Source organism: Oncorhynchus mykiss, chromosome 19 (genome assembly GCF_013265735.2).
Source record: "Oncorhynchus mykiss isolate Arlee chromosome 19, USDA_OmykA_1.1, whole genome shotgun sequence".
NCBI classification, from domain to species: domain Eukaryota; kingdom Metazoa; phylum Chordata; class Actinopteri; order Salmoniformes; family Salmonidae; genus Oncorhynchus; species Oncorhynchus mykiss.
The window spans coordinates 37,039,570-37,066,295 of NC_048583.1; the positions used below are offsets into that span (position 1 = coordinate 37,039,570).

General features: G+C 46.1%; 1 protein-coding gene across 11 annotated transcripts in view; it reads left to right on the top strand.

Annotated features, from left to right (window-relative positions):
- LOC110497754 (homeobox protein Meis2) overlaps positions 1–26,726 on the top strand; it is a 111,039-nt gene that overhangs the window by 2,981 nt on the left and 81,332 nt on the right. For all 11 annotated transcript variants that reach the window (XM_036954721.1, XM_036954720.1, XM_036954726.1 and 8 more), the window contains 5 exons: positions 14–155; positions 534–584; positions 1,241–1,291; positions 1,888–2,037; positions 10,733–10,847. In XM_036954721.1, the coding sequence (XP_036810616.1) occupies positions 14–155; positions 534–584; positions 1,241–1,291; positions 1,888–2,037; positions 10,733–10,847 (509 nt within the window). The remainder of the gene's footprint in view (positions 1–13; positions 156–533; positions 585–1,240; positions 1,292–1,887; positions 2,038–10,732; positions 10,848–26,726) is intronic.

Below are 26,726 nucleotides of genomic sequence, written 5' to 3' on the forward strand. Positions count from 1 at the left end.
TCCCCTCTTGCAGTCACCCATTATTCCCGCTGCTCGCGTTGGTTTTTGAGAAGTGCGAACTGGCGACGTGCACTCCGAGGGAGCCTGGGGTAGCAGGCGGCGATGTCTGCTCCTCCGACTCCTTCAATGAGGACATCGCAGTCTTTGCCAAACAGGTCACTTTTTAATATATTTTCTAAACACCTAATAGGATTTTCCAAGTGCTCATGGCACACGTAGCACACGTATCTTCTTGTTAACTTTTTTACACATTTCACTTTTTTGATTTTTAAAGTTAAAGTTGAACATTTGAAAATTAAAAGTGTGTTTGTTAGGTTATATAATTTCGAAGTTAAAACGCAAATACACTGATAATATTGACTCATTAATGTCTACACATGCAAACATAATATACCTTTGAATTGTGTTTTATTTATTATACAACATTATTGCACTAAAGTCAAATATATATTTTGGAATGGATTCATGACTAAATGCATTCAACGCCTGTAAGAAGTAGTCGAATTAACCCCACATCTTTGGTGTTATTCTAGGTCCGAGCAGAAAAACCTTTATTTTCATCAAATCCAGAGTTGGACAATTTGGTAAGCACTATGCACGACCGTTTGCTTTTCAATTCCCTTTTTGGTGTAACTATTACTTCTACTTAGCTTGTTTTTGACTTAAACCATGCTCTTGTGTTCTCAGCATCGCAAAGTAAACATGTAAGGATTTGATGCAAAAGCACAACACAGATGTTAGATAGGTTTCTTTGAAGTGAACAAGGGGAAGCTCTGAGGGGTCTCGAGTGGCACAGCATTACGCTGCCTACAGGAGGCCGAGAGGGAAGCCTCTGATTAGGCTAAAAAGCGCTGGGACTCTCACTGTGCGAATCCTGCGCCATGGTCACTCATTGGGAGCAATGGAGCAGGGTTTGCCGTTGAAATCGCTGCCTATGTAGCCCAGATCAATTGGCTCGGTTGACCAAATGTGTCTTGCCTAATTCAGTTGTTAGTTCATCTTAACATTTTTATTTTTCGAATGTTAAATGAATAGCGAATGCAGTATCGCACACCACGACAAATGTGGGAAGCATAACTTTGCTCGAGAACCCCATTGTCTAAACTTCAAGAAAATGCAGGAGTGTGTTTTTGTTATATGAAGTGAAAATAACAATGCCTTATGCTTACCATTCCATTATACTTCATAATTTGATGACTCCAAAATGTTGATTTTTATTTTTGTTTATTCCTGTTTTCAGATGATACAAGCCATACAAGTATTACGATTTCACCTTTTGGAATTAGAAAAGGTATTTTTTTTAATATAATTCATATTTGTATTGTGTGATTATAGTGTTTGAGACGTGATCCGCTTTAGATTCTGCATGTGGTCCTGTATTTACATAACTCGTATTGTAAGTAGCCTAATTTGTTGCACAAATGTGAAAGTTAGACAGTTTTTGAATTTAGCTGAAAATGAGTTTACATGTGATGTAATACATTATTAAGAGAAACATTCATATTCAACTATTAAAATACCATAATATTTAATTGTCATAAAGAGACTCATAAAATAATTCCGAGATATTGGATTGAATTCACACTCTTGGGCCTATACAATACACTGACCGTATTGATAATGCTTTGGCATTATTGTTATGGTAATATCACAGGTTTGAAGGCTGGAGATTTGGCCTCAACTGGTTATTATATGCCGAGCTTACGCATGGTGTTTATTTTTTTCCGTTCAACTTGTTGCCCTGGTCTCAAGAGAATAATAACAGCTGCAACAATGTGACTATTGTTTCCTTGCGCGGATAATGTCCCTTAATTGTAGGCTAGATATTCTTGGACTGTCTGCACCGTTTCCCCATCCTGACCATTTTTTATTTTCTCCTTGTTCTAGGTGCACGAGCTCTGCGACAATTTTTGCCACCGGTACATCAGTTGTTTGAAAGGAAAAATGCCAATAGATCTAGTTATTGACGAGCGGGATGGAAGCTCGAAGTCAGACCACGAAGAGCTCTCGGGATCTTCGACCAACCTAGCCGATCACGTAAGTAATAAGCTTTTCTATCTTTATAGTAGTTTTATCAGAAAGTTATAGAGGCCTGTTACGGCGTCGTTGTGTGAGTGCGTATTGTTTGTTGTTTGTCATATTGAAGTAGACGTTTTCAAATAGTCATTTGTGACATTTTATTGTCGTTAGAAGTTGTTTCAAATGTATTTTACTAAAGGTGTAATTTGTTGATTGTTTTACATGGTGTGAACTGTCATTATAGTCACCGTTTAGCCTGTGTTGTGGTATATGTCCTCAGCAGTAGGCCTGTTGGTGCTGTTGCATGCTGCAGATGCATTTGGGAAATCGATATTTTTAGGTCAAAAGTCATTTGTGATACAATGCAGTGAGTTATTGTTTTAGTCTTTTGATTAGGGGCATTCATGTGTGTATAATTACTGTTTGTCTGTGTGTGTGTGTGTGTGTGTGTGTGTGTGTGTGTGTGTGCGTGTGCGTGTGCGTGTGCCTTTTGCGCGCGCGCGTGTGTGTGTGTGTGTGTGTGTGTGTGTGTGTGTGTGATAGAGAGCGTGTGTGTGACAGAAGGCGAGAATGTGTGCATGTGTGTTATGTTTTTTTGGGGGGATATGGATTGTTTTTTGGGGGATATGGACTGTTGGACATTGAATGTGAAAGCGATTAAATGTTGCTCAGAATTACAATAGAATAGCACGCTTTTGGAGTGGACTAATGATTAAAAAAAGCAAGGGCATAATTCCGAGAGACAGTGTAAGAGACTATAATGATTTGGGGCGTGCGTAAAAAAGCTTTCGTATTTTGCTGCAGAAAGGGCGAAAGTGATATTCAGTATGGGCTACCATCAATGTCAAGTTCATAATGTGGTATTAGGCCTACCTCACGGCTTGGCAGTGCAGTAATGGCGTTACTTGCTGTTGCTGTTAATGTGTTTAATTGTTTCTTATTGATCGCCCTGTGGTTCTGCTCTGCAGTGACTCTCTCCTCTGCACCCCCATTTTATGGACTTGAGTTTCCATAATAATGAATTCAATGACATACACCTGAAGTACAGTGCCTTTAAATGTCAAGATTTATCCCGTGCCTTAAACGCGTCTTGTTCGGTGTAAAAACGGGACGCTGCATATAATCGGTGCATTGTATAAAGGCCTAACGTTGATAATTCATTATTGATTTAATATCTGGGATCAGATCTAATATCCCTATTAAATAGGTTGTAGGGATGACGTTTTGGTGAATTCGCGGTGTGTATTTCGTGACAGAGTGACTGGTTTATATCTGAGCAGCACGAGCCCAAGCCTATTAGGAATGAAAGCAGATTTAAGTATTATTCAAAGTCACTGCGCTGCAACTGTTGGGTCTAGCTATAATAGCGGCTGATTCTCTTTGAAAAGCCGGCGCATTGTTCAGAGTTGCGCAGTCAGAGTGCAACGCATAAGGTGAATTAAAACACAATTAACACCCGTAGCAAAGTGGGGCCGAGCAGCGGTTAAAAGCTCAACATGGTGGAGCTCCTCTCCAGAATAGGCTAAGTGTAGAAATGAGGCATTCTGTTGTTTATACTGAAGAGATTAGATAAACTAGCCTGTTTAGTTTCGTGGCAGATGGTTGATATTCAAGCCAATTTCCAATGTTCCCTCGCAATGTTTATCCCTCGCAATGTTTAGACCTATGCAATTGTCATCGGGTCCAGTTGTGAGAAATATTATTTTGATAATTAGGTCATTAAATATGCCAATAAAGAAAATCAGGACCAGCAATAAACAAACGCGAAGGTGCACGACAAGTCATTTATCTTGGGATCGTTCACACTGACCACTTCATTAGTTGTTTTATTTAGGTTGGAGCGATTTCTTTCTTTCTTGTGGCAGCAATGATCATTTTACTACAGCTAATTGTTGTGCACAGCCTTACTAAAGCGAAGGGAGGTTGCGTATGCGTTTCTATATCTTGTTTACTGAGCGACTATAGTGCTGAACTGTATGTAGTGTGATTACAGGCTAATAATGTACATGCTCTCAGATTATCTTTATTCAAATGTAAAAAATAATTTAAAAAAATAAAAAATAAGATGTGCAGTATAAAATAAGATGTGCAGTATAAAATACACTGTAGCGTGCACGGACTGTTACGTTGTTATAAACGTAACGTGTACTGTGATAGGCTGAGCACATATTTATTGTTGCACTTACATGTATCGACTTTTTATTATACTTCTTGACAGTAATGTGAAATGCAGTGCAAAATATAATTGCTGATATAAAAGTAAAAACAGTACGGCTCAAACTATAGGTCAAGGGTCATGAAGAATACCGGATGCATACAACAGAAGAGTGTATATTATAGTGCCCTGTGCTTAACCAGGCCCTAAAACCCTGTAGTTAATGACTATATCCCCCACATTATGCTCACTCATTTCCATATAATATTTTAGTAGTTTGAGTTGTATATGCCTCAAATACGACGAGGAATATAATGAGTGAACACAATATTGAAATCGGTGTATAGCAACACGTGTGTGTAGGCCTGTGTGTAGGCCTACTGTTGGGTTTCTGAGTTGCAGCTACACTTGTTTTGTTTTATTTATTTTACTATTTATTTTGCTTCTGTTTTATTATTCATTTCTATCCTCTCTTCTAGTTGGAGAGGGGAAGGCAATTTGATAGTTAGATATGCTAATTTATTTAGTTAGAATCTCTCACGTCCATTTTTCTTTGCTTTGATATGCATTTTTAATATATAGCCCAGGGCTACATCTCATTTGGTGAAAGTTGGGCTTGCTGGAGATGATGAGGCTCTTCACGGAGACAGCCCGTTGAGCTTGTTTTTCCCCCTCTCCCTTTCCCTCTCTCTCTAACAAGGTATCATGGTCTGACTTCAGTATTCAACGTTTGTCCAGGGGATAAACGTACAATTTTGACAGTTAAGTTTAGGCATGAATTCCGACTGGTTAAGGTAAGGGTTAATGTTTGGGATAGGGGTTACGGTAAGAGTTAAGGTTTGGGATTGAACCCCCGATCCTCGGAGCCAGAGCATGCAAGCCTACTAGATGGTAATAGGTGCTCACGTTGCCCCCAGTGGACGGTATTGAAGGCATCTCCCAACGTCCTGGGGACCAGGACAAACGTCAAATACTTAAGTCGATTTGATGTGACCTGGCTGCTCTCCCTCTCTAGCCCCCTCAATTCTCTACCTGACAGTAGACCCTAATAAGTGCTCTGTTATTTACACTTCAACGCTGTATTGTCAGAGCTGATTGGATTATACCATTGTCAGAGGGGGCCTTTATGGCACTGTTGATTTCTTACGTTGGATTTCTATGACTATTGCTGTACTCGCATGTCTTTTAATTAATGAAATGACATTTCTGCCTTCTCTGTGCTACATCCAATTAAGGCACCAAATAGTCTAGAATGAATGGTTGCGGAATATGATCTGTTCTAATGAATTTGTTCTTTGTGCCTCCTCGTGTCTATTGTACAGCCTTTTTCCACCAAGCTGTACATATTGGCCAAGATTTGATTTATCCCCCAACACATGCGCATGCTGTTGACATCTTTTTTACGACTTGTGCATAGTCTGTTATGAAGAAATATTGTTGGATTTGAGTTTTCTGCCACTCTCGGTTTTTCACTCAACGCTTGAGGGCTGTTGGTTATAGTTCCCACAAAGGTTATGCAGGTTATCCTAGCACTGCACGGCCAGAGAGAAAACACTAGTGTTTACATTTGGTTCTCTGGTAAAGGCTTGGGCTGTAAAAACCCATTGATCTGATGGAATGATGATGACAAGGAATCAAACCGATAATATGACATCTTGTACAACGTACAATGGCGTTTGTTGTTGTCATTGGACATGTAATGTATGTCCTGTTTCTTTATGTTCCTATGCTTAGCACTACACACGCTTTGCTCCATAATCATACACTCTGCCTCCCTGTGTTGGCCTTACGTCTAGCCTCCGGGGCTTCTGGTGCTGTCGAACCATGGAATTTCTCCATTTTGGAAGATGTTCTAATTTAACTAGCACTTAGCTCTCGCCGACCGAACTGTCTCTGTTTGGATCCCCCGTCAAAATAATATGTAGTTGAGTGGCCTGACTGCACTGTTCCAGACAATTGTTTTGTGATGGTAGAACGTCTGGGCCGACGTTTCCTATTTGATTTGTGTTCAGATGCAGGGGCCTGTTGGCAGGCATGTCTAATCAATATGGGTAGTAAGGGAGAGAAATACACACAATCCCTACTCGCCCGTCCCTCCCTCCTAGCTCTCTCCCTCCTAGCTCCGTGCAATGGACGCAGATGCAACCTACAACTGAGCCGGGGAGAAGAAAAAAAACGTTTCTAAAGCTGTAGTACTATTAGTTGTCAGATGATTTGCATGTTACACCTATTGCACCATGCATATTCATAATGACTACTGCCCAGGGGTGTGTATTCGCAATGCCTTTTCTTGTTGTTTTGTCATCTGAAATATTCGAGCTGTATTCTAAGACGCTGTTATCTGTGGTCGAGATGTCTTTTTGAATCAATCAGTTGTCAGATTGACGAGTAATGTTCTCGTGTTGGTATGAGTCGATGTCGTCAATCACATAGCATTCAATGGAGTGGAATCCCGTTCTTATCTGTGCATTCTGATAGAATGATTGCACATGTAATGTGCCATTCAGTGGAATGAGACTTATTTCGCCCTGAAGTAAATCCCCCACCATACACTCTGGCAGTCACCCAGGCCTCTCTTAAAACACACAACAGTGAATTATTAGTTACTTAATTAATGTTTCCTTTCTATTCTCGAAGGATAAATGTAGGTCTTGTAAAAATGCTCAGTTGTTCAGCAGAAGAGTACCTTCACGTTTAACATCTTTCTTTGGCGTGTCTCTATAATTAAGTGTAAAAATCGTCCAAAATGGCCGAGGACTTTAACTGCTTACGAGGGGTGGCAAGATGCGTCTTGAAATGTCAGCCGGCTATGATTAATGAATCTGTATGTTTCTAGTGTGTCAGCATTATGGGACATGTTCAGCACAGGAGCCTCCCAGGCCGAGCCGTTGAAGGCAGTGTTGTTAGAGACTACACTATACACCAGTGTAGTCCCCTGAATCACTCTGCATTCTTTTCTTTTTCAACCCCCCCCCCCCTAGGTATCTTGGGAATTTGAACAAAATTCAATGACAGCGCTAAATCAATTTGATTTGAAATTCCAAGGGGGAAAAGCCGGTGAAATTGCTGCGATGGGCATGTCAGACGTGTGTACATGAGAAAAGGAGGAGAACAGGAGCGGAGGAGTGAGTTGTTCTCCTGTGGCCCTGATGCACTACAAGCCTCTCCCCCATATTGTCTCCTGCTTTTATATTAATTACAACTTGCATTATCAGCTGTGAGACGCTAACCCCAGCAAATAGAAAAGTCAGCCCCGGGAGACCAGGCTTGCCTTGTATCTTATTTTCCATCTCGTCTACCTATTGTGCTGCCTGCCTGTCTGTCTGTCTGCCTGTCTGCCTGCGCTGTGTGTTGTGTTGTGTTTGCTCGTTGCTGCTCTCGTCTCTCCTCCTGGTAACAGTGCTCTTTAACACAATTAGAGAAGAGCATGGAGGGAACCATGTTTTGACTCGTAATTATGCCAAGCTACAGGGAGTAGTCACATGACGTGGTGCTGCTGGCTTTATCCCCCCCCCTTTTCTTCTTCTGTTTCTGTAGCGCTCTTGGTTTTTAGATTGATGAAGGAAGACCCTTTTCGGCGACGTAGGTTTTTTTTCCCCTCCAGCTTGTTTGAAGTTTAATGGACTCAAACACCCTTCCTAGCTCAGAAAGGTTAACCTTGTTGAGTGTGGAAAGTTAATGCCTGTGTTGTGATATTTCTTGTCATGTTGTGCGAGAGCGGTTATTGAAGAGAGGTGAGCGACAGATATGCACACTGTGGCGTCTGTTTGACCAAATGAAAACATCAGCATATGATTGGCCCTACATAATAATCTTACCGTTGTTTGGTCTTTGCTTATGTTACTGTGACCAACTAGGCTTAGTTTAGTCCAGGCCTAGATCCCTGGCCAAGCTTCCATTTACTGTACTTCTGGCTAGCAATTCACTGCCAAATATCACTCCCTTTAACACCATTAGCTAAGGTGTCTCTGATTTTAATTTAGTACCCGAGCCATTAAAAATGACACATTACTGTGCAATGATAGCTAAATGAAGTCCTATCGATTCAGCCGTTGCATTAAATCCATGTGGTTCCCTGGCATAGCTGGCCCTCAGACTAGAAGTTGACCTGGCTGGCTGCAGTGTTGTGGATGTGAAGAGAGAAAGAGAAAGATAGAGAGAGAGAGGGAGTTAGTTAGCGTACTGTAATGTATAGTAGCTTTCTAGGCCAGTCTGGCCGGCAATGGGTGTTTCAGTGTCAGGAAGTGGAACCCAGTCATTTTCTTCCCTTAGAACAACAAGAGGCCATTTGGAGTCTGGCTCTGGCTAAATACATCATACACTGCCTGGGATTCTTGACGCCTTTTTCCCTCTCTCTCTCTCTCTCTCTCTCTCGTTCACTTACATTTTTTTTATGACATTTGCTCGTGAGACTTAATTGAAGAGTTATGAGATGTCTAACATTAGTGATGTTACTCTCTATGTAAAAAAATATACCGATACTTGTAAACGAAGGCTCTTGGACGCATCAAAGCCCATCTCAGCCCATATATCTGATCAATAGCCCAGGTAAGCAGTAGATCCCAATCGTCCGTCCCCTCTTAATTAAGTAGGGACGTTCTTCTTTTCCACTCCCTTGTTCAGAAGGGCTAAAACCCACGGGGGGCTATTGTTCGGTCCGGCCTGCCTTATTCCCCCCCACCTCCTCTCCTCTTCTGGGTAATTCTCCCAGTTCTTTATCTGATTGCCATCCGGTGAACAGCTGACGCTGAGAGGGGTTGTAGTGGAGCGCTGTGGCTGGGGCTGAAGGGCCTGCGTCTGTCTGCTGTTTGCCGCCCCGCTCTGAGCTGTTTGAGAACACAGCCTTCCTCCCTGAAAACGTACCAGATAAAAGGAGGGCTGCTGAGCTGAGGCACAGCTGGAGCAGGAGCACATAAGGACCAGGCACCCAAGGGAACCAGCGAGCCAGTCAGCGAACCGCTCTGTGCTGCTGTCTCATAGCCTCTCCTCGTGAACTCCTCTCCAGGCCCTCCCCTGTCTGTCCTCCCCCAGAACAGCTCACTCAAACTGGGACAGCCTCACTAGCAGGCGAAAGTTCAGCGCGAACGCTACCGATCTGAGGCAGAATGGTAAAAAAACGGTCTCTTTTGAAATATTTCTGTGCCATGTATTCCCCTCCCACTTTTCATATATGTATGTGTGTTTGTGTGTTTGAGACTGAAAAAAGAAAGCGGGGAGAAGTGGGATGAGGTTTGTGGGAAGCCTTGGTGCAGGCCTGTGTTTGTTTGGCTTGGGCTCCTTTCAAGGGGCTGCTTTTCCAGGCCCCCAGACAACGTTGGGCCAGCATTCGCCAACATTTTGTCATCGTGTTCAGGTGATGAGTTATATTTGAATAGGCTATCCTGTGTGTTTGTGTGGTTGTGTGTGTGTGACTCATGTGTCTGTTTGTGCTGTGTGTCTCACAGTCTGTCTCTCTGTGGTGTGAATGGCAGAGGAAATTCCCCCTCTAGCCTGCCTTCGTGTGGCACTGATAAAGCCTTTCCTGTACAGTACTGTAGAATTCCTGTTTCCCGGTCCGGACCTGCAGGGACCTGGGAAAGACCAGGAGAGAGAGGAAGGAGAGAGAGGAAGGAGAGAGAGAAAGGAAAAACTCTACTTATGAGCTCTATATTTTTCTGTAAAAACTATTACTGCACCAGTATTTGAGCCAGTTTGCTCTATAGGAGTGCTCTGTACTTTCTCTGAATGTGTGTGTGTGTGTGTGTGTGTGTGTGTGTGTGTGTGTGTGTGTGTGTGTGTGTGTGTGTGTGTGTGTGTGTGTGTGTGTGTGTGTGTGTGTGTGTGTGTGTGTGTGTGTGTGTGTGTCTCTGTCTCTGTGTGTAGGGGCGTGTGTAGGTGTGCATTTTTGGCAGATTAGAGGGAGAATCACTGTCATATCTTATTTTCATTTCTGACAGTGCTAATGATGAATAGCTCTTGTGGTGTATTTAGGCTTCTTACCTCGATATTTCTCACTTGACACGGAAGTCTCAATTGGTTACGGTATAAACTAACTCCACGGGGCCCGGCCATATGTGTTTAGACAATTCTTCAGCGAGCGCCCTGCCTGCACCGTTCAAAATCAGACGGCACATTAACCGTCGTCGCTGTGTTGTGTGCTCTTATGTATTAATGAAACTGTGTGATTGCAGAGTTGAGACTTTAGTGCCAGACGGTTTAATGCGCTAAGCTTGTTTCTTTCGGCCTTTGATTGTAGTGGCATTGTTGATTGTGTGCGAGGGGCAAAATGAGTGGAACTCTTTGCTTGCCCAGAAAATGTAAGCAGTCCAAGAGATCCTCACTGCACTGTAGACTCTTACAGATGTCACTCTCATGTTTCCAACATACTCATGTGGTCTCCCTTTCTCTTTCTCTCTCTCTCTCTCTCTCTCTCTCTCTCTCTCTCTCTCTCTCTCTCTCTCTCTCTCTCTCTCTCTCTCTCTCTCTCTCTCGCCACTCCTGGTTTGCGGTTTGGATGGGGAATGCGGACGGATGAATCCTCTCTTTCTCTCTCTCTCTCTTTTTGTAAAACCCATGCAGAACCCAGCTTCCTGGAGAGACCACGATGACGCCACCTCCACACACTCGGCCGGCACGCCAGGGCCCTCCAGTGGGGGCCACGCTTCACAGAGCGGCGACAACAGCAGCGAACTAGGTGAGCCAGCACACACACACACACACACATCCCACACATACACACATAGAGGCATGCACATGCACACACACTCATACAAGCACACATGCAACATAATATTTTAAAGACTTGCCAACACACTACTTTTGGAGACGATCAAATTTACAATTACTGCTCATTAGAAATGGTGTTAAAGTGTTAATATTCTCTCACTTGCGCGCACACACACACACACACACACACACACACACACACACACACACACACACACACACACACACACACACACACACACACACACACACACACACACACACACACACACACACACACACAGAGAGCAGCTTATTAACTGCTGTAAACTGTAGCTATTTAGAGGTAGAGTGCTAAGAAAGCTGGTGGTTAATAGGATATTTCTGCCAGTTCTCACTAGCATTTAAAACATATTAACTTTGCTAGCTCTACAAGCCCAATTACAGCTCAGAACAGCTTGTGCTTTTTATAGTCTGGACTGCCTGCCTGCCTATCATAATGCATACATTCTATTACAGTTATCATTTTTTATTTTTTTTATTTACCCTTAAGGCAATAAATAGGCAATGGTGGTGAAATAATTACATATAGCAATTAAACACTGGAGTGATAGATGTGCAGAAGATGAATGTGCAAGTAGAGATACTGGCGTACAAAGGAGAAGAAAAAAAATAACAGTATGGGGATGAGGTAGTTGGATGGGGTATTTACAGATAGGCTATGTACAGGTGCAGTGATCTGTGAGCTGTTCTGACAGCTGGTACTTAAATTTAGTGAGGGAGATATGAGTCTCCATCCAGCTTAAGTGATTTTTGCAATTTGTTCCAGTCATTGGCAGCAGAGAACTGGAAAGAAAGGCGGCCAAAGGAGGAATTGGCTTTGGGGGTGACCAGTGAAATATACCTGCTGGAGCGTGTGCTACGGGTGGGTGCTGCTATGGTGACCAGTGAGCTGAGATAAGGCAGGGCATTACCTAGCAAAGACTTATAGATGACTTGGAGCCAGTGGGTTTGGTGACGAATTATGAAGCGAGGGCCAGCCAATAATGCAAGTCATGTCTGTGAGTCTGCATTTTGGATAGTTAAACTGTTTAGATCTTCTTGTATTCACATTTTGTTGAACTATTGAAACACAGGCATCAACACGATGCATCAACACCAAAACAGAACAAACTTAAGTGATCTAACTCTGTTATCTTACTAGTGTCTTTGCTAAGACAACAGTGTTGATTAGCCATTAGCCTTTCCTTTCTTGTACTGCCCTTGTTTTCAGTGTTCTCTGTTGCAGTCAGATCTCCTTTCACTGGCGGCAGTGTGTGTGTGTGTGTATGTGTGCACGAGTGTGTGTTATTGTTTGTGTCCATTTCCATTCGGGGGTTTACATGGTGTTTCATCACACCACACACACACTCTTCTCTCTCTCACAGTCTGTCTCCACAAGACGCCAGACGCTTGTCATGTCCAATCATGGCTATCGTTTTGCCAATAGGCAATAAAATGCATCGATGGTGTGTGTGTTTCTGTTCTGTGGTTGTGCTGGTTTAATCATAGAGTCTGTCTGAGTCTGTGGGCCTGTTGGAGTGGCTGTGCTGCTGAACCATTACTGACCACAGAGACACTCCTAGAGGTGGGCCTGTGGTGGTCCCGTGTCAGGACTAGTTGCATTACAGGCAGCTGTCTGGCTGAGCGGAAGGGGCTTGACAGTGACAGTAACTCCGGCTCACGAGGTGCACTGCAAATTAGCAAGGTGGAAAGTAGCTCTAAGATTTAGCTCAAAGATTTAACCCACATTTACCCCATTTATAGAAGTAAGTGTAGGTACATCTGTCAAATGACTTTTCTGTTATATTCAGGTTTATTTTATATTTATTGTTTGTCATTCCTGCAAAGCTAGTAGTAGAAGGGACTAAGCGATGCAGAAAAGAGGTTTGCACAAGGGGGAAAGGGAGAGAGCAGAGAAAGTAGAGAGAGCAGAGAGAGCAGAGAGAGTAGAGAGCAGAGAGAGTAGAGAGCAGAGAGAGTAGTCAGCAGAGAGAGCAGAGAGAGCAGAGCGAGTAGAGAGAGTAGAGAGCAGAGAGAGTAGTCAGCAGAGAGCAGAGAGGGAGTAGGGGAGCAGAGAGAGCAGAGAGCGTAGAGAGAGCAGAGAGAGTATGGGAGCAGAGAGAGTAGAGAGAATAGAGGAGTAGAGAGAGCAGAGAGAGCAGAGAGAGTAGAGAGAGTAGAGAGCAGAGAGAATAGAGAGAGCAGAGAGAGTAGGGGAGCAAAGAGAGTAGAGAGAATAGAGGAGCAGAGAGAGTAGAGAGAGCAGAGAGAGCAGAGAGAGTAGAGAGCAGAGAGAGTAGGGGAGCAGAGAGAGTAGAAAGCAGAGAGAGTAGGGGAGCAGAGAGAGCAGAGAGAATAGAGAGAGCAGAGAGAGTAGGGGAGCAGAGAGAGTAGAGAGAGCAGAGGAGCAGAGAGAGTAGAGAGAGCAGAGAGAGCAGAGAGTAGGGGAGCAGTGAGAGTAGAGAGAGTAGAGAGTAGAGAGAGCAGAGAGAGTAGAGAGAGCAGGGGAGTAGAGAGAGTAGGGGAGCAGAGAGAGCAGAGAAAGTATAGAGAGCAGAGAGAGTAGAGAGAGTAGAGAGAGCAGAGAGAGTAGAGAGAGTAGAGAGCGCAGGGGAGTAGAGAGAGCAGAGAGAGTAGAGAGAGCAGAGAGAGTAGAGAGAGCAGGGGAGTAGAGAGAGCAGAGAGAGCAGGAGAGTAGAGAGAGTAGAGAGAGCAGAGAGAGTAGAGAGAACAGGGGAGCAGAGAGAGTAGAGAGAGTATAGAGAACAGGGGAGTAGAGAGTACAGAGAGTAGAGAGAGCAGAGAGAGTAGAGATAACAGGGGAGTAGAGAGAGTAGAGAGAGCAGAGAGAGTACAGAGAGTAGAGAGAGCAGAGAGAGTACAGAGAGTAGAGAGAGCAGAGAGAGTACAGAGAGAGTAGAGAGAGCAGAGAGAGTACAGAGAGTAGAGAGAGCAGAGAGAGTACAGAGAGTAAAGAGAGCAGAGAGAGTACAGAGAGTACAGAGAGTAGAGAGAGCAGAGAGAGTACAGAGAGAGTAGAGAGAGTACAGAGAGTAGAGAGAGCAGAGAGAGTACAGAGAGCAGAGAGAGTACAGAGAGTAGAGAGAGCAGAGAGAGTACAGAGAGTAGAGAGAGTACAGAGAGCAGAGAGAGTACAGAGAGAGTAGAGAGAACAGGGGAGTAGAGAAATGCACTGCCTATTGATTATTTTACACACATAAGTACAAGTGACCTGTAATCCACAGAGCACTTATCGACTCCTCTGCACCGGATCCAGTAACAGCTGATCAATATAGGCAAAGACAGTTACTGTACGACGCGGAGCAGGAGGCCGAGGAGGACCCCGTAGGACCTGGGCCTCCCTGCCCAAGACCAAAAGAGCCTAAATACTGTACACAGCTCCAGCTCAAAGCCTGGGTTAAAAAGCCCTTCAAACACAAGGAAAAGATGGAGGAGAGGGATAGAGCAAAAGAAAGAAAAAGAGAAATGTGGAGAAAAAAAGAGATTTGGGAAAATGAGTTGAGAGAGGAAATCAAGACAGAGAGAAAAAAAGAGTGTGAATGAGAAAAAAGAAGAGAGAAAGGGGAGAGAGAGGGGGCCGCTGATTTAATGGTCTAATGAGGCCGTTCTCCAGCCAGTTGTTTTGTGTGAGGCGCGCTCTGACCTTTCGCTCCGCTCAGGAGCCCAGCCGCCTCATTTTTCACATTCTTGCAATTACGTTAACGCTTGAAGCTCTCCCTGACTCCCGACTCTGACCCTTCCACTCTGACAGTCCCCACTCCTATCCACTCCACTTCACGCATGGCCAGGCTTCCCATCTCAACCATATTTCCACATTAGAAAAATACACTCCTTAGTCGGAACACTTAAGCCCACAGTGAAAGAGCTAAACGTGTGCCTTACTTGGTTAATGAGGTATTTAACAGGTTAGCCTCTGTTAAAAGGGGTGGAGGTTAGTTGAGGTAAAAAGAATGAGGGGAGGGAGAGGGGTATAAGGAGAGAGAGAGAGAGAGAGAGAGAGAGAGAGAGAGAGAGAGAGAGAGAGAGAGAGAGAGAGAGAGAGAGAGAGAGAGAGGGAGGGAGAGAGAGAGAGGGGGAGGCAGATGGAAAGACAAGAGCTCCAGTTCAATCCTTTGGGTTCTGTGAGAAAACAAAACAAAACAGAATCAACCTTTTTCTGCAAACACCTTTAAAAGGTGTGTGGGGCTTAAATATCCCTCCATTTCTTTTAAAGGAGAAGTCTTAAGGACACCCTTTTGGGTCTTGTGCTTCCCAGCATGTGTTTGAAATGTTCCTGATTATATAAGATCTACACAGGGGGTCTCTGACCATGGCTGAGGGGATGCGTTGGCGAGTGTGAATTCTCCTCTTGTTTTCCTCCTCATGTTAATGAAGACATCACTTTGACAGTTTAGAGTTCCTGGTAGATGTACATTACAGTATACACCTCACATACCTCTCCCTCCTTACAGAGAGAGAAAGTGTGTGTGTGTGTGTGTGTGTGTGTGTGTGTGTGTGTGTGTGTGTGTGTGTGTGTGTGTGTGTGTGTGTGTGTGTGTGTGTGTGTGTGTGTGTGTGTGTGTGTGTGTGTGTATACAGGCCTCGAGATGGTCGCTGTGAGCAAAATGTACATTTGTAATCTCTGGCTTGTATCTCGGCACTGAGCAGCACTCTGAACCCCTGCCAGAAAACTATTTACCCAGTGAGAAAATATGTGTAGCCCCTCTTACGGAATAATTTACTGTGAAGCAGTAAAGCAAGGTGAAGCATGCTCAAAGCTGTCAGTAGAGATTGCCAGTTAAGGTTTTGACACCTTGTAAAGAGGGTTTGGGTACAGCACACAGGCCTGCTAACCCCAACCCCCTCTGTCTCATCCTTCTCCACCTCATTCCTTCACACACTTAAAAAAAAACGGAATTTATTTAAAAAAAAACACAAGTATGCATTATTACCTTCAGACTTTCTGTGAGCAGGACTTCCTGTGTTCTAGCTTAAGAAACAGCACTGGCACATGGGAGAAGTTTCAATAGTTGTCCTTAAGAGATTGCAGCTCATTGCTCTCCACCATCAGACTATCAGCGTTGGCTCGGCTTACAGTTCTTTGGATTAGCAGCTCTTTTGATTTCTTCTGAGCTTATCTTGAGATATCAGAAACATCCTCACTACTGATACAGCTTCAGGGTAGGGAAGCTTTCTCTCATTCTCTCTCTCTGTCTCTCTGTCTCTCTCTCTCTCGCTCTCTCTCTCTTTAGACCGCTCCTGTAATTATTAGCTATGCATGAAAAGCAAATCCATTTTGACATCTTGAGTGGTGAGTAAAATGCCTCTCCACACTATTCCCCACTTTTACTATCAAAAGGCCCAGCAGAAAAAAAGATAAAACATTTTGTACATTTTCTCAGCAATTGAACAATCCCCCATGTTCTGCAGAAACATAGACTCCCCAGAGAGATGCAGGGAGAGAAAGTGAGAGAGGTTGAGGGAGAGAAAGTGAGAGAGAGATTGAGGGAGAGAAAGTGAGAGAGAGGTTGAGGGAGAGAGAGAGGTTGAGGGAGAGAAAGAGAGGGAGGTTGAGGGAGAGAGAGAGAGGTTGAGGGAGAGAGAGTGAGAGAGAGGTTGAGGGAGAGAAAGTGAGAGGGAGGTTGAGGGAGAGAAAGTGAGAGAGAGGTTGAGGGAGAGAAAGAGAGAGAGAGGTTGAGGGAGAGAAAGTGAGAGAGAGGTTGAGGGAGAGAGAGAGGTTGAGGGAGAGAAAGAGAGAGAGAGGTTGAGGGAGAGAAAGTGAGAGAGAGAGGTTGAGGGAGAGAAAGTGAGAGAGAGGTTGAGGGAGAGAAAGTGAGAGAGAGGTTGAGGGAGAGAGGGAGGTTGATGGAGAGAAAGAGAGACGGAGGTTGAGGGAGAGAACGAGAGAGGGAGGTTGAGGGAGAGAACGTGAGAGAAAGGTTGGGGGAGAGAGAGAGAGGTTGAGGGAGAGAGAGTGAGAGAGAGGTTGAGGGAGAGAAAGAGAGAGGGAGGTTGAGGGAGAGAAAGTGAGAGAGAGGTTGAGGGAGAGAAAGAGAGAGGTTTGAGGGAGAGAAAGTGAGAGAGAGGTTGAGGGAGAGAGAGGTTGAGGGAGAGAAAGAGAGAGGGAGGTTGAGGGAGAGCTAGAGAGAGGTTGAGGGAGAGAAAGAGAGAGAGAGGGGTTGAGGGAGATAAAGAGAGAGAGGGGTTGATGGAGAGAAAGAGAGAGAGAGAGAGGTTGAGGGAGAGAGAGAGGTTGAGGGAGAGAAAGAGAGAGGGAGGTTGAGGGAGAGCTAGAGAGAGGTTGAGGGAGAGAAAGAGAGAGAGAGGGGTTGAGGGAGATAAAGAGAGAGAGGGGTTGATGGAGAGAAAGAGAGAGAGAGAGAGGTTGAGGGAGAGAAGGAGAGAGAGAGGTTGAGGGAGAGAGAGAGGGGTTGAGGGAGAGAAAGAGAGAGAGAGGTTGATGGAGAGAAATAGAGAGAGAGGTTGAGGGAGAGAAAGAGAGAGAGAGAGAGGTTGAGGGAGAGAGAGAGGTTGAGGGAGAGAGAGAGAGAGAGGTTGAGGGAAAGAAAGAGAGAGACAGGTTGAGGGAGAGAAAGAGAGAGAGAGAGGTTGAGAGAGAGAAAGAGAGAGAGAGGTTGAGGGAGAGAGAGAGAGGTTGAGGGAGAGAAAGAGAGAGAGAGGTTGATGGAGAGAAAGAGAGACAGAGAGGTTGAGGGAGAGAAAGAGAGAGAGGGGTTGAGGGAGCGAGAGAGAGAGAGAGAAGTTGAGGGAGAGAGAGAGAGGTTGAGGGAGAGAAAGAGAGAGAGAGGTTGAGGGAGAGAGAGGTTGAGGGAGAGAAAGAGAGAGGGAGGTTGAGGGAGAGCTAGAGAGAGGTTGAGGGAGAGAAAGAGAGAGAGAGGGGTTGAGGGAGATAAAGAGAGAGAGGGGTTGATGGAGAGAAAGAGAGAGAGAGAGAGGTTGAGGGAGAGAGAGAGGTTGAGGGAGAGAAAGAGAGAGGGAGGTTGAGGGAGAGCTAGAGAGAGGTTGAGGGAGAGAAAGAGAGAGAGAGGGGTTGAGGGAGATAAAGAGAGAGAGGGGTTGATGTAGAGAAAGAGAGAGAGAGAGAGGTTGAGGGCGAGAAGGAGAGAGAGAGGTTGAGGGAGAGAGAGAGGGGTTGAGGGAGAGAAAGAGAGAGAGAGGTTGATGGAGAGAAATAGAGAGAGAGGTTGAGGGAGAGAAAGAGAGAGAGAGAGAGGTTGAGGGAGAGAGAGAGGTTGAGGGAGAGAGAGAGAGAGAGGTTGAGGGAAAGAAAGAGAGAGACAGGTTGAGGGAGAGAAAGAGAGAGAGAGAGGTTGAGAGAGAGAAAGAGAGAGAGAGGTTGAGGGAGAGAGAGAGAGGTTGAGGGAGAGAAAGAGAGAGAGAGGTTGATGGAGAGAAAGAGAGACAGAGAGAGGTTGAGGGAGAGAAAGAGAGAGAGGGGTTGAGGGAGAGAAAGAGAGAGAGAGAGAGGTTGATGGAGAGAGAGAGAGAGAGAGAGGTTGATGGAGAGAAAGAGAGAGAGAGAGAGAGAGAGAGAGAGAGGTTGATGGAGAGAAAGAGAGAGAGTGGTTGAGGGAGAGAAAGAGAGAGAGAGAGAGAGAGAGAGAGAGAGAGAGAGGTTGATGGAGAGAAAGAGAGACAGAGAGAGAAGTTGATGGAGAAAAAGAGAGAGAGGGGTTGAGGGAGAGAAAGAGAGAGAGAGGTTGATGGAGAGAAAAAGAGAGAGGGGTTGAGGGAGAGAAAAAGAGAGAGGGGTTGAGGGAGAGAAAGAGAGAGAGAAAGAGAGAGAGAGGTTGAGGGAGAGAAAAAGAGAGAGGGGTTGATGGAGAGAAAGAGAGAGAGGTTGAGGGAGAGAAAGAGAGAGGCTCGGCGGGAGTGTGCTAGCCTTGGTGGTGGTGTGGTGTGTGTGTTTTCAGTGTGTGTTGGAGTGTGTGCAGCTCACCCACCCCTGGCCAGGGGCCCCTCTAGGCAGGGTCATTGTGGTTGAGCTCACTAGAGGGGGATCATTCCTGGTGGGGACAGGACTCCCTGGCCATATCCAGAAAGCACCAGCTAGCACAGTGCGAACATGGCCTGCTGAATCTGGCAGTTTCCGGACCTTTGGCTTCTTCTTCTCTTTTTTCAAGGCCTGGGTACAGCTTTTCTGTGTGTTTGAATGAGCCCCCCACAAATAAAAGTAAGGGAAGAAAAAGAGAGGAGGAGAGAAAATAATCATGAAACCACAACAGAAAGGAAGCCAGGGACTCAGCTAAAATGCAAGATGGAAGCCTTGTTGCGTTTTTGTGGCTGCTGTTCCTGCCCCAGAGTGAAATAGCTGGCTGTCTCTGGGTGCCTGTTCAAATTTAATTTAGAGTAGTAATTAAAGCTGAATACTGGCCCATAAACAACAGATAAACAATAAAGCAGAGCCTGGACCTGCTGTTCCATTGCCGTCACTCCCAGCTGTTGGAGGACTGATCATTTTTACCCGGTGCCCCTACTTCACCACAATACACCACCACAGCAACAAGGGTGTTTGTGTGTGTGTGTGTGTGTGTGTGTGTGTGTGTGTGTGTGTGTGTGTGTAAACATGCAGGCTATCCCTCCCTCTTCCCTCTTCTTTCAAAACAGAGGGCAGCGAAAGAGAAGGAAAGAATAAAGAAGGATAGAGCGATAGAAAGTGGAGTGAGGGCAGCCAGGATGAGGGCAGCCAGGATGAGGGCAGCCAGGATGAGGGCAGCCAGGATGAGGGCAGCCAGGATGAGGGCAGCCAGGCTGAGGGCAGCCAGGATGAGGGCAGCCAGGATGAGGGCAGCCAGGATGAGGGCAGCCAGGATGAGGGCAGTCAGGCTGAGGGCAGCCAGGATGAGGGCAGCCAGGATGAGGGCAGCCAGGATGAGGGCAGCCAGGCTGAGGGCAGCCAGGATGAGGGCAGCCAGGATGAGGGCAGCCAGGCTGAGGGCAGCCAGGATGAGGGCAGCCAGGATGAGGGCAGCCAGGCTGAGGGCAGCCAGGATGAGGGCAGCCAGGCTGAGGGCAGCCAGGATGAGGGCAGCCAGGCTGAGGGCAGCCAGGATGAGGGCAGCCAGGCTGAGGGCAGCCAGGATGAGGGCAGCCAGGGTGAGGGCAGCCAGGATGAGGGCAGCCAGGATGAGGGCAGCCAGGATGAGGGCAGCCAGGCTGAGGGCAGCCAGGATGAGGGCAGCCAGGCTGAGGGCAGCCAGGCTGAGGGCAGCCAGGCTGAGGGCAGCCAGGATGAGGGCAGCCAGGCTGAGGGCAGCCAGGATGAGGGCAGCCAGGCTGAGGGCAGCCAGGATGAGGGCAGCCAGGCAGAGGGCAGCCAGGATGAGGGCAGCCAGGGTGAGGGCAGCCAGGATGAGGGCAGCCAGGCTGAGGGCAGCCAGGATGAGGGCAGCCAGGATGAGGGCAGCCAGGCTGAGGGCAGCCAGGATGAGGGCAGCCAGGCTGAGGGCAGCCAGGATGAGGGCAGCCAGGCTGAGAGCAGCCAGGATGAGGGCAGCCAGGATGAAAGGTTTAGGAAGAGGAGCCTCAGTAGATTGCTTACAAAACCACTTAAATGGCAACAATGATCGCATTAACAATAAATTAAGAGCTATCATGATGTGCCTGGTGTGCTTTCCGCCTGTGGCTTACTGGCATTTGGGCAATCAATCACGGTGTCCACACACCTTAGTGACACCCTAGCCAAAGCAGGAGACTGACGTCAGATAAACCCAGAGCTTTCCTACACAGGTCTGGCCGTAAAATAGACTTTACAGCATGACTTTCCTACATGTGTAAGATTAGTACATGAAGAGGTCTCCAAGGTGTTGTAACCTGTGTCACTACATGTCCAGGCCTTGCTACTCAGGTGTCTGTGGGGTTGTTGTGAAAGCATTGTCAGTGTCTCTGGGTTTGTTCGGAAGGGGCAGGGCTATTGTTGAAAGCTGAGAATAGTTGCTCTGGAGGGGGAAGAAAACACAGAACAGAGGGGATACTTTCATGATCCCATTAGCATAAGAGTGACTAAATTATTCATGCCGAGTGCTTAATCTATGGGGAAAAGTATAGTTAATGCACATAGTTTTAAAATGGATCCCTCCCGCTCCCTCAGCTCCCTCCACTCTGCACTGAGGCCAGATTCTTGCTGGATTCAGCATTCACAGGCATTTACGGGAACAGGGCCTCACTCTCTCTCTCACACACACAGACGCACGCACGCACGCACGCACGCACGCACACACACACACACACACACACACACACACACACACACACACACACACACACACACTCTCTCTCACATGCGCGCTGCTTTGCTCCAAGCTGTTTCAAAGGGCTCAGCTCTCAGGCTCATCCCCCTCTGTCTTTTAGTCTCTCCCTCTTTCTCTCTTTCCCTCTCTCACCCTCACTCACTCACTCACTCCAGCACCACAGACTATCTGGCCCTCTTCCAAAAGGTGATTAAACAGAATGATCAGCTCCCTCTCTTTCTTTCTCCAGTCCCCCCTCCCCCTTCGCCCTCTCTCACTGCGTAACATGCTCAAATCTGTGGATTAACAAAAAAACACACATCAAAAGAAACAAAAAAGTTGTGTTAATGCCCTCCAGTAAGTCAACCAGAGGACTTCCAGTAACGTCATTTCTCACCCCCCCCCCCCCCCTCTTTCCCGCTTCCCCCTCCAGTTTGCACCCCAAGCACTCTCCCCTTTCTCCCCTCCAATCCTCTCCTCTCTTCCTCTCATCCTTTCCCTTTGGTTCTCAGATGTTCCTCAGTCTCTCCCTCTCTGGCTGAGGCTAGGTCTCTCTGGTCCATAATCATGAACAGGCCGCCAGCCCAGTTCAGCCTGGCCCGCCCGGCTCTGATCAACCCGAGACTGGGTCCTCTTTCCCTCTCTTTCTCTCTCTGCAGCAGCACAGCCACAGTAACTGGGTCAGGCTAATGTGCAAACTAATGTTTGCTGGACATAGGGAAAAAATTACCAAAATTATTCTGACAGCAGCTGAAGAGAATGTATGTTATGCGCTATTAGGGGAAAGCTTTGGGGATACGCTTTTTCCTTTCTTTCTTTCTTTCTTTCTTTCTTTCTTTCTTTCTTTCTTTCTTTCTGTCTTCTCTTTGAGTAGATAAAGACCAGCTTCTCTGGACGTGAGTTGGGTATAATTAAAAAACAGAGAGGAAACGATGGGGGGAAACAGGAAAGCAATCATAATTGAACTATATGGAACATGGTGACTTTTTCTCTGTTGCACCTCGTGGGCAGGAGAGAGAGAGAGATACAGGAAGATGTAAATAGAGATATAGAGTAAGTTGGAGGTAGAGCAAAGGAGAGAGAGAAACACAGTAAGAGAGAGACAGAGTGACAAATAGAGAGAGAGAGTAACAGAGAGTGAGAGGCATAACAGGAGACATAACACAGAGAGCTTACACTCCTGGTCCCCTAGCTGATTACTCCCGTCACCGTGGCGATGTGGAACACCGTGGCGGGGCCTGATGTAATATGGCTAAAAGGGATTTGAGATCACGCCCCCCCAAGGGCACTGCCGTGTCCATTAATGCCTCCGCTTACTCGCTGCTGCTGTATTTTTACAGGGATGACAATGCTGCTCTGCCTCTTTAAAGGGATACTGTTTTCCCAGGAATTTGTCGGTCTTGTTTTAGCAGGCACCCTTAAGAGGTGATAATAATCCAATTGCTCTAGTCTCCACCAGATTGGCTTTCCACCCACAGCCTGGTGCTCTCTCTCTCTCTCTCTCTCTCTCTCTCTCTCTCTCTCTCTCTCTCGCTCTCTCTCTCTCTCTCTCTCTCTCTCTCTCTCTGTCTTTGTGTCTCTGTTTCTGTGTGTGTGTTTACATGTGAGTGAGGTGGAAAGAGAGTGAGTCCCAGAGACAGTCAGGTGCCATAGGCAGCACCAGACTATGTCTGGCCTGACCCCGGTCCCCATTCTAGCTGAGAGAGAGGTTAGGGAGGCCACGTCTGTCAAAGGCAAACCTGCGGGGGGACTCCGGTGCCCTGCGTAGCTGCTCAGCCAGCCCTGTTTAAGGTGTGCTTATTTGGGATTTATCCCTGACTCCCAGGGTCTCCTCCCTCGCTCCCTTCTTTGTGTTTGACCAATGGGCCTTGCTCTCTTTTACTTTCTCCTTTCTTCTGTCTCCCTTGGCTCTCTAATCCCCCCCCCCCCCCCCCCCCCCCCCATCTCCTAACCCCACCTCAGCGCTAGAGTCCCACTCAAAACAAAACCTAGTTGAGGGTAAGTGTATTGCTAGCTAGCATGTTAGCGATAGCACGCTAGCTGTGTGCTGTGGTCTAGTCTAGTGTAAGGGTGGGTGTACCCTGAGTATTTAGAGCTGAGTAGAGCAGCTATACCCTACAGGTAGTAGCTGTAACTATGCAGCCTGCTGCCAAGAGAGTGGGAGGACGATAAAGAGATGATTCGGTTACGATCTGAGTTCTTCTCCCGATTTTACACGCACACATCTTCTACGTTTATGCAAATCTTTGGAGGGCATTATAGGGGATAAGCTCATTTTCTAGTCTGATTCCCACTCTGCTACATGCTTTAATGAGTCTTCTAGCAAAAGGGTGCTTGTTTTAGGGTAGAATGGAAGTCCCTATGGTAGTCTACTTACTACACATAGTCAGTGTGTCTTTACCACACTTGATCACTTTTGTTCCTCTATTTTAAGGGACAGGGGGCAGACTGAGGGAGAGATCTGAGTGCTTTAGTGCCAATAGCTCTGTTTATTGGAAGCCAGCGTCGAATAATGTTTTATTACCCCAAGGAGGTATTAGGAGTATTAGTCAGCAAGGATAATTTCTTATTTACATGCCCCAAGCAGTGAGCAAGCAGCACTCTTAAGGAAGAGAGGGGCTGAATGCGCAACAAAACAAATCAACATGCCAAACAAGATGCAACCGTCTTGGCTGGCTTCAGGGCTCAGGCTGAGAAAACGTTCATTATGCATTTACCATAATTCATTTAGAAGGTTATCACTTTCAGAATACAGGGGAGATGTTTGGAAGGGGGTGAGGGAAAATATCATATCAAAAGAGAGAGATAAAAAAGAAACAAGCTATAAGAGGAGAGGGAGGTCTGCGCCTGTATTTTTAAGTGCTGTTCCAATTACACACTTTTCCATGTTCCGAGGCCGGAACATGCATGTTAAATGCTGCCATATTTTTCCTTCTTTCCAGTGTCTTGCCCGACCCCCTTGAAATGCAGGAGCTTGATTTTGCTTTAATGAAAGCCGTTTGGTTTGGGGATTTACTTCTCTCTGCCATTTTGTTGTGATTGAGGCTGCCCAGCGATGCTCTACTTCAAATATTGTCTTTCTCCTATTTTATCGTTGTTTTTTGTTAGTCTTCTGCCCGGCCTAGTCAAGGGTTTGTGTGTGTGTGTGTGTGTGTGTGTGTGTGTGTGTGTGTGTGTGTGTGTGTGTGTGTGTGTGTGTGTGTGCGCGCACCATGACAGTGTGCTGTGTAGTATTTGCATGTTTCTGTCTTTCTCCACTGGCAACGATGTTTTTGAGAAAAAAACTAAGGTTTTTTTAATGCATCTTTCCGTCCGCCATCAGGCAACGATGACTAAGGCCCCATTAGAACAATTGGAGGAAGCTAAGGAAGAAGGGAGGGTTTCAAAGAATGAAAGAAAGAAGAAAACATTGCTATCTTGCGATAGCCAGTCCTTTCTTTACATTTTACATCAAAACAAAAAACCCCACCATGGAAATAAAACACATTATTACAAAAAAAGAAAGAATACAAATTGAGAGAAGAAAATCACATTTCAAATATTTCCTAAGTGAGGAGGAAAAGCTGCATTGTTTGGAACGAATGCTTACTCCCTGGGATGCAGTCCTTAGACAACTGTCTGCAGTAGACATCTGTGAAGCCTGACCTTATGACCCCGGAAAGAATGCTCTTAAGGTGGGGGGGGGGGACTACCCCTGCCTTTACCCCTAAATGGCCCGAAGTACAGCCCATCCAGCACCACTGGAGAACAAACTCCACAACTATTAAAAACATACCAACACACAAAAACAAACGAGAAGTGTAACAAAAAAAAAAGAACAGAGATAGAGAGATGAAAATAAGACTGAAGGGGCCCAGGCATGGGCCAAGTAGGAGAGAAAGAGAGAGAGCAGAGCGTAGGACTTGGTCTGGATTCTGCCCCACAGGCCTCGCTGCCTGTTCCTCTTCTGGCCCCCCATGAGATCGTTTTCATCCTTTATAAGTCAAAAGGAAGCCCAGTTGAAAATGAAAGGTTACGCAAGCCAACCAGCATCGAGGCCCTTGGTACAAAGACAGAAAGAGAGAGAGAGAGAGAGAGGAGAGAAGCCCTCTGCTGCAAGGGTCCTGCTGCTATTCAAAGCACCTGCCATTGTGTGGGCGCCCATCCAGGGTCCATTGTTGGGAAGAAATTAGTCGTGCTCTCCTTGGCTCCATTTGGCTCCTGAGGCATGTGGCCCTCAGACCTCCTTGTTGTTTTCACCACCACAGATACGTGCTTGGATGGATGCGTGGCCCCGGCTACCGTCACCACTGGCTGGGGGCTTTTGCCCTTTTCTCCTTCTCTCTTTTTCTGTGTCCCACATTCACTCTCTTCTTCACTTCTCTTTCTCACATCTCTCAGCATTTGGAAGTTCAATCCTAATTCACCCTTATCCAGCTTGGCCTGAGCTCTTCCTATATCTCCAGTTTTCTCTCTTTCTTCCTCCCTCCCACACTCCTACTCTCTCTCTCTTCTCTTCTCTCTCTCAAGTGCTGTATATGCTTATTGTTTCAGGAGGGGAGCACCCTCATTACCCATGGTTACATTTTAAGGGCCTTTCTCTTTGATTTTGGCCTCCTGGGGTGTAAGCGCTGGGATGGTGATGAGCTGTGGGCTGCCCCTGCTCCAAGGGCTCCCCAGCCGGTGTCTCAGTGAGTGGGCTTGGGGGTACTGTCGGGCAGGTACTGCACCGCGGCTGCTCCTGCTACAGAAACACTCAGTGTTGCTACCACTGGTGGAGGGGGTGGATGCGAGTGGAAAATTGAAAAGTCAATAATGAAGCCCTGAAAAACAGAAGAGTAGAAACAAAGGGAGACGGCATCCAGCCTTCAGAAAGCTGAGAGGCATGGAGCACAGTTAATTAATAGCATCAGAGGAGAATTGTTTTTTGGGGGGGTTCTCCACAGAGCTGGAATTTTAAGGCTGCATATTAACTTGCAGGGCATCACGATTACAAGCTCAAAGAGGAGTAAGGCTCATCCTGGCGATAGCTGGCTTTTTTGGGAGGTTATGTTGTTTTGTTGGCAATGAGAAATGTTGTATTATAATGTTCTGGGAAAAAAACGTGTCAGAGCACCAGCAACAACAGAATTGAATTATGGTTGGTTGGACATTGTCACCTGCTACCCCCAGTTCACCACATATTTTAGACAGCTTGTTTCAGCCACCTAATTAGAAATAAAAAAAATGTGCCAGGAATGCGAATACTCTTTTGGAATACTCTTTTGGGCAGGTCAATGAAACTGAGTGGCAGTAATTTCAACCCTGGGCCTTAAAACTCTCACCTAACCTCAACTTGCCATGGCAACATCTACTGCAATCAACGGTCAAGCCCCTAAAATCTAAATTAGTGGCAGGACTGGGATATAATGAAATGACCTGCTGAATTTACCTTCAGGATCAGAGACAGTCAATAGAAGGCCTGTCAGAACCTCTCTGCCACTCCTGTTAAGGAAGGGAAAAAGTCTCTGTAAATGCATTAAGCACTGCGTACATCATCCAATTATATTTTCCCTCTCTGTTCATTAATCCCTCCACTATTTCACATTTTGCCTAAG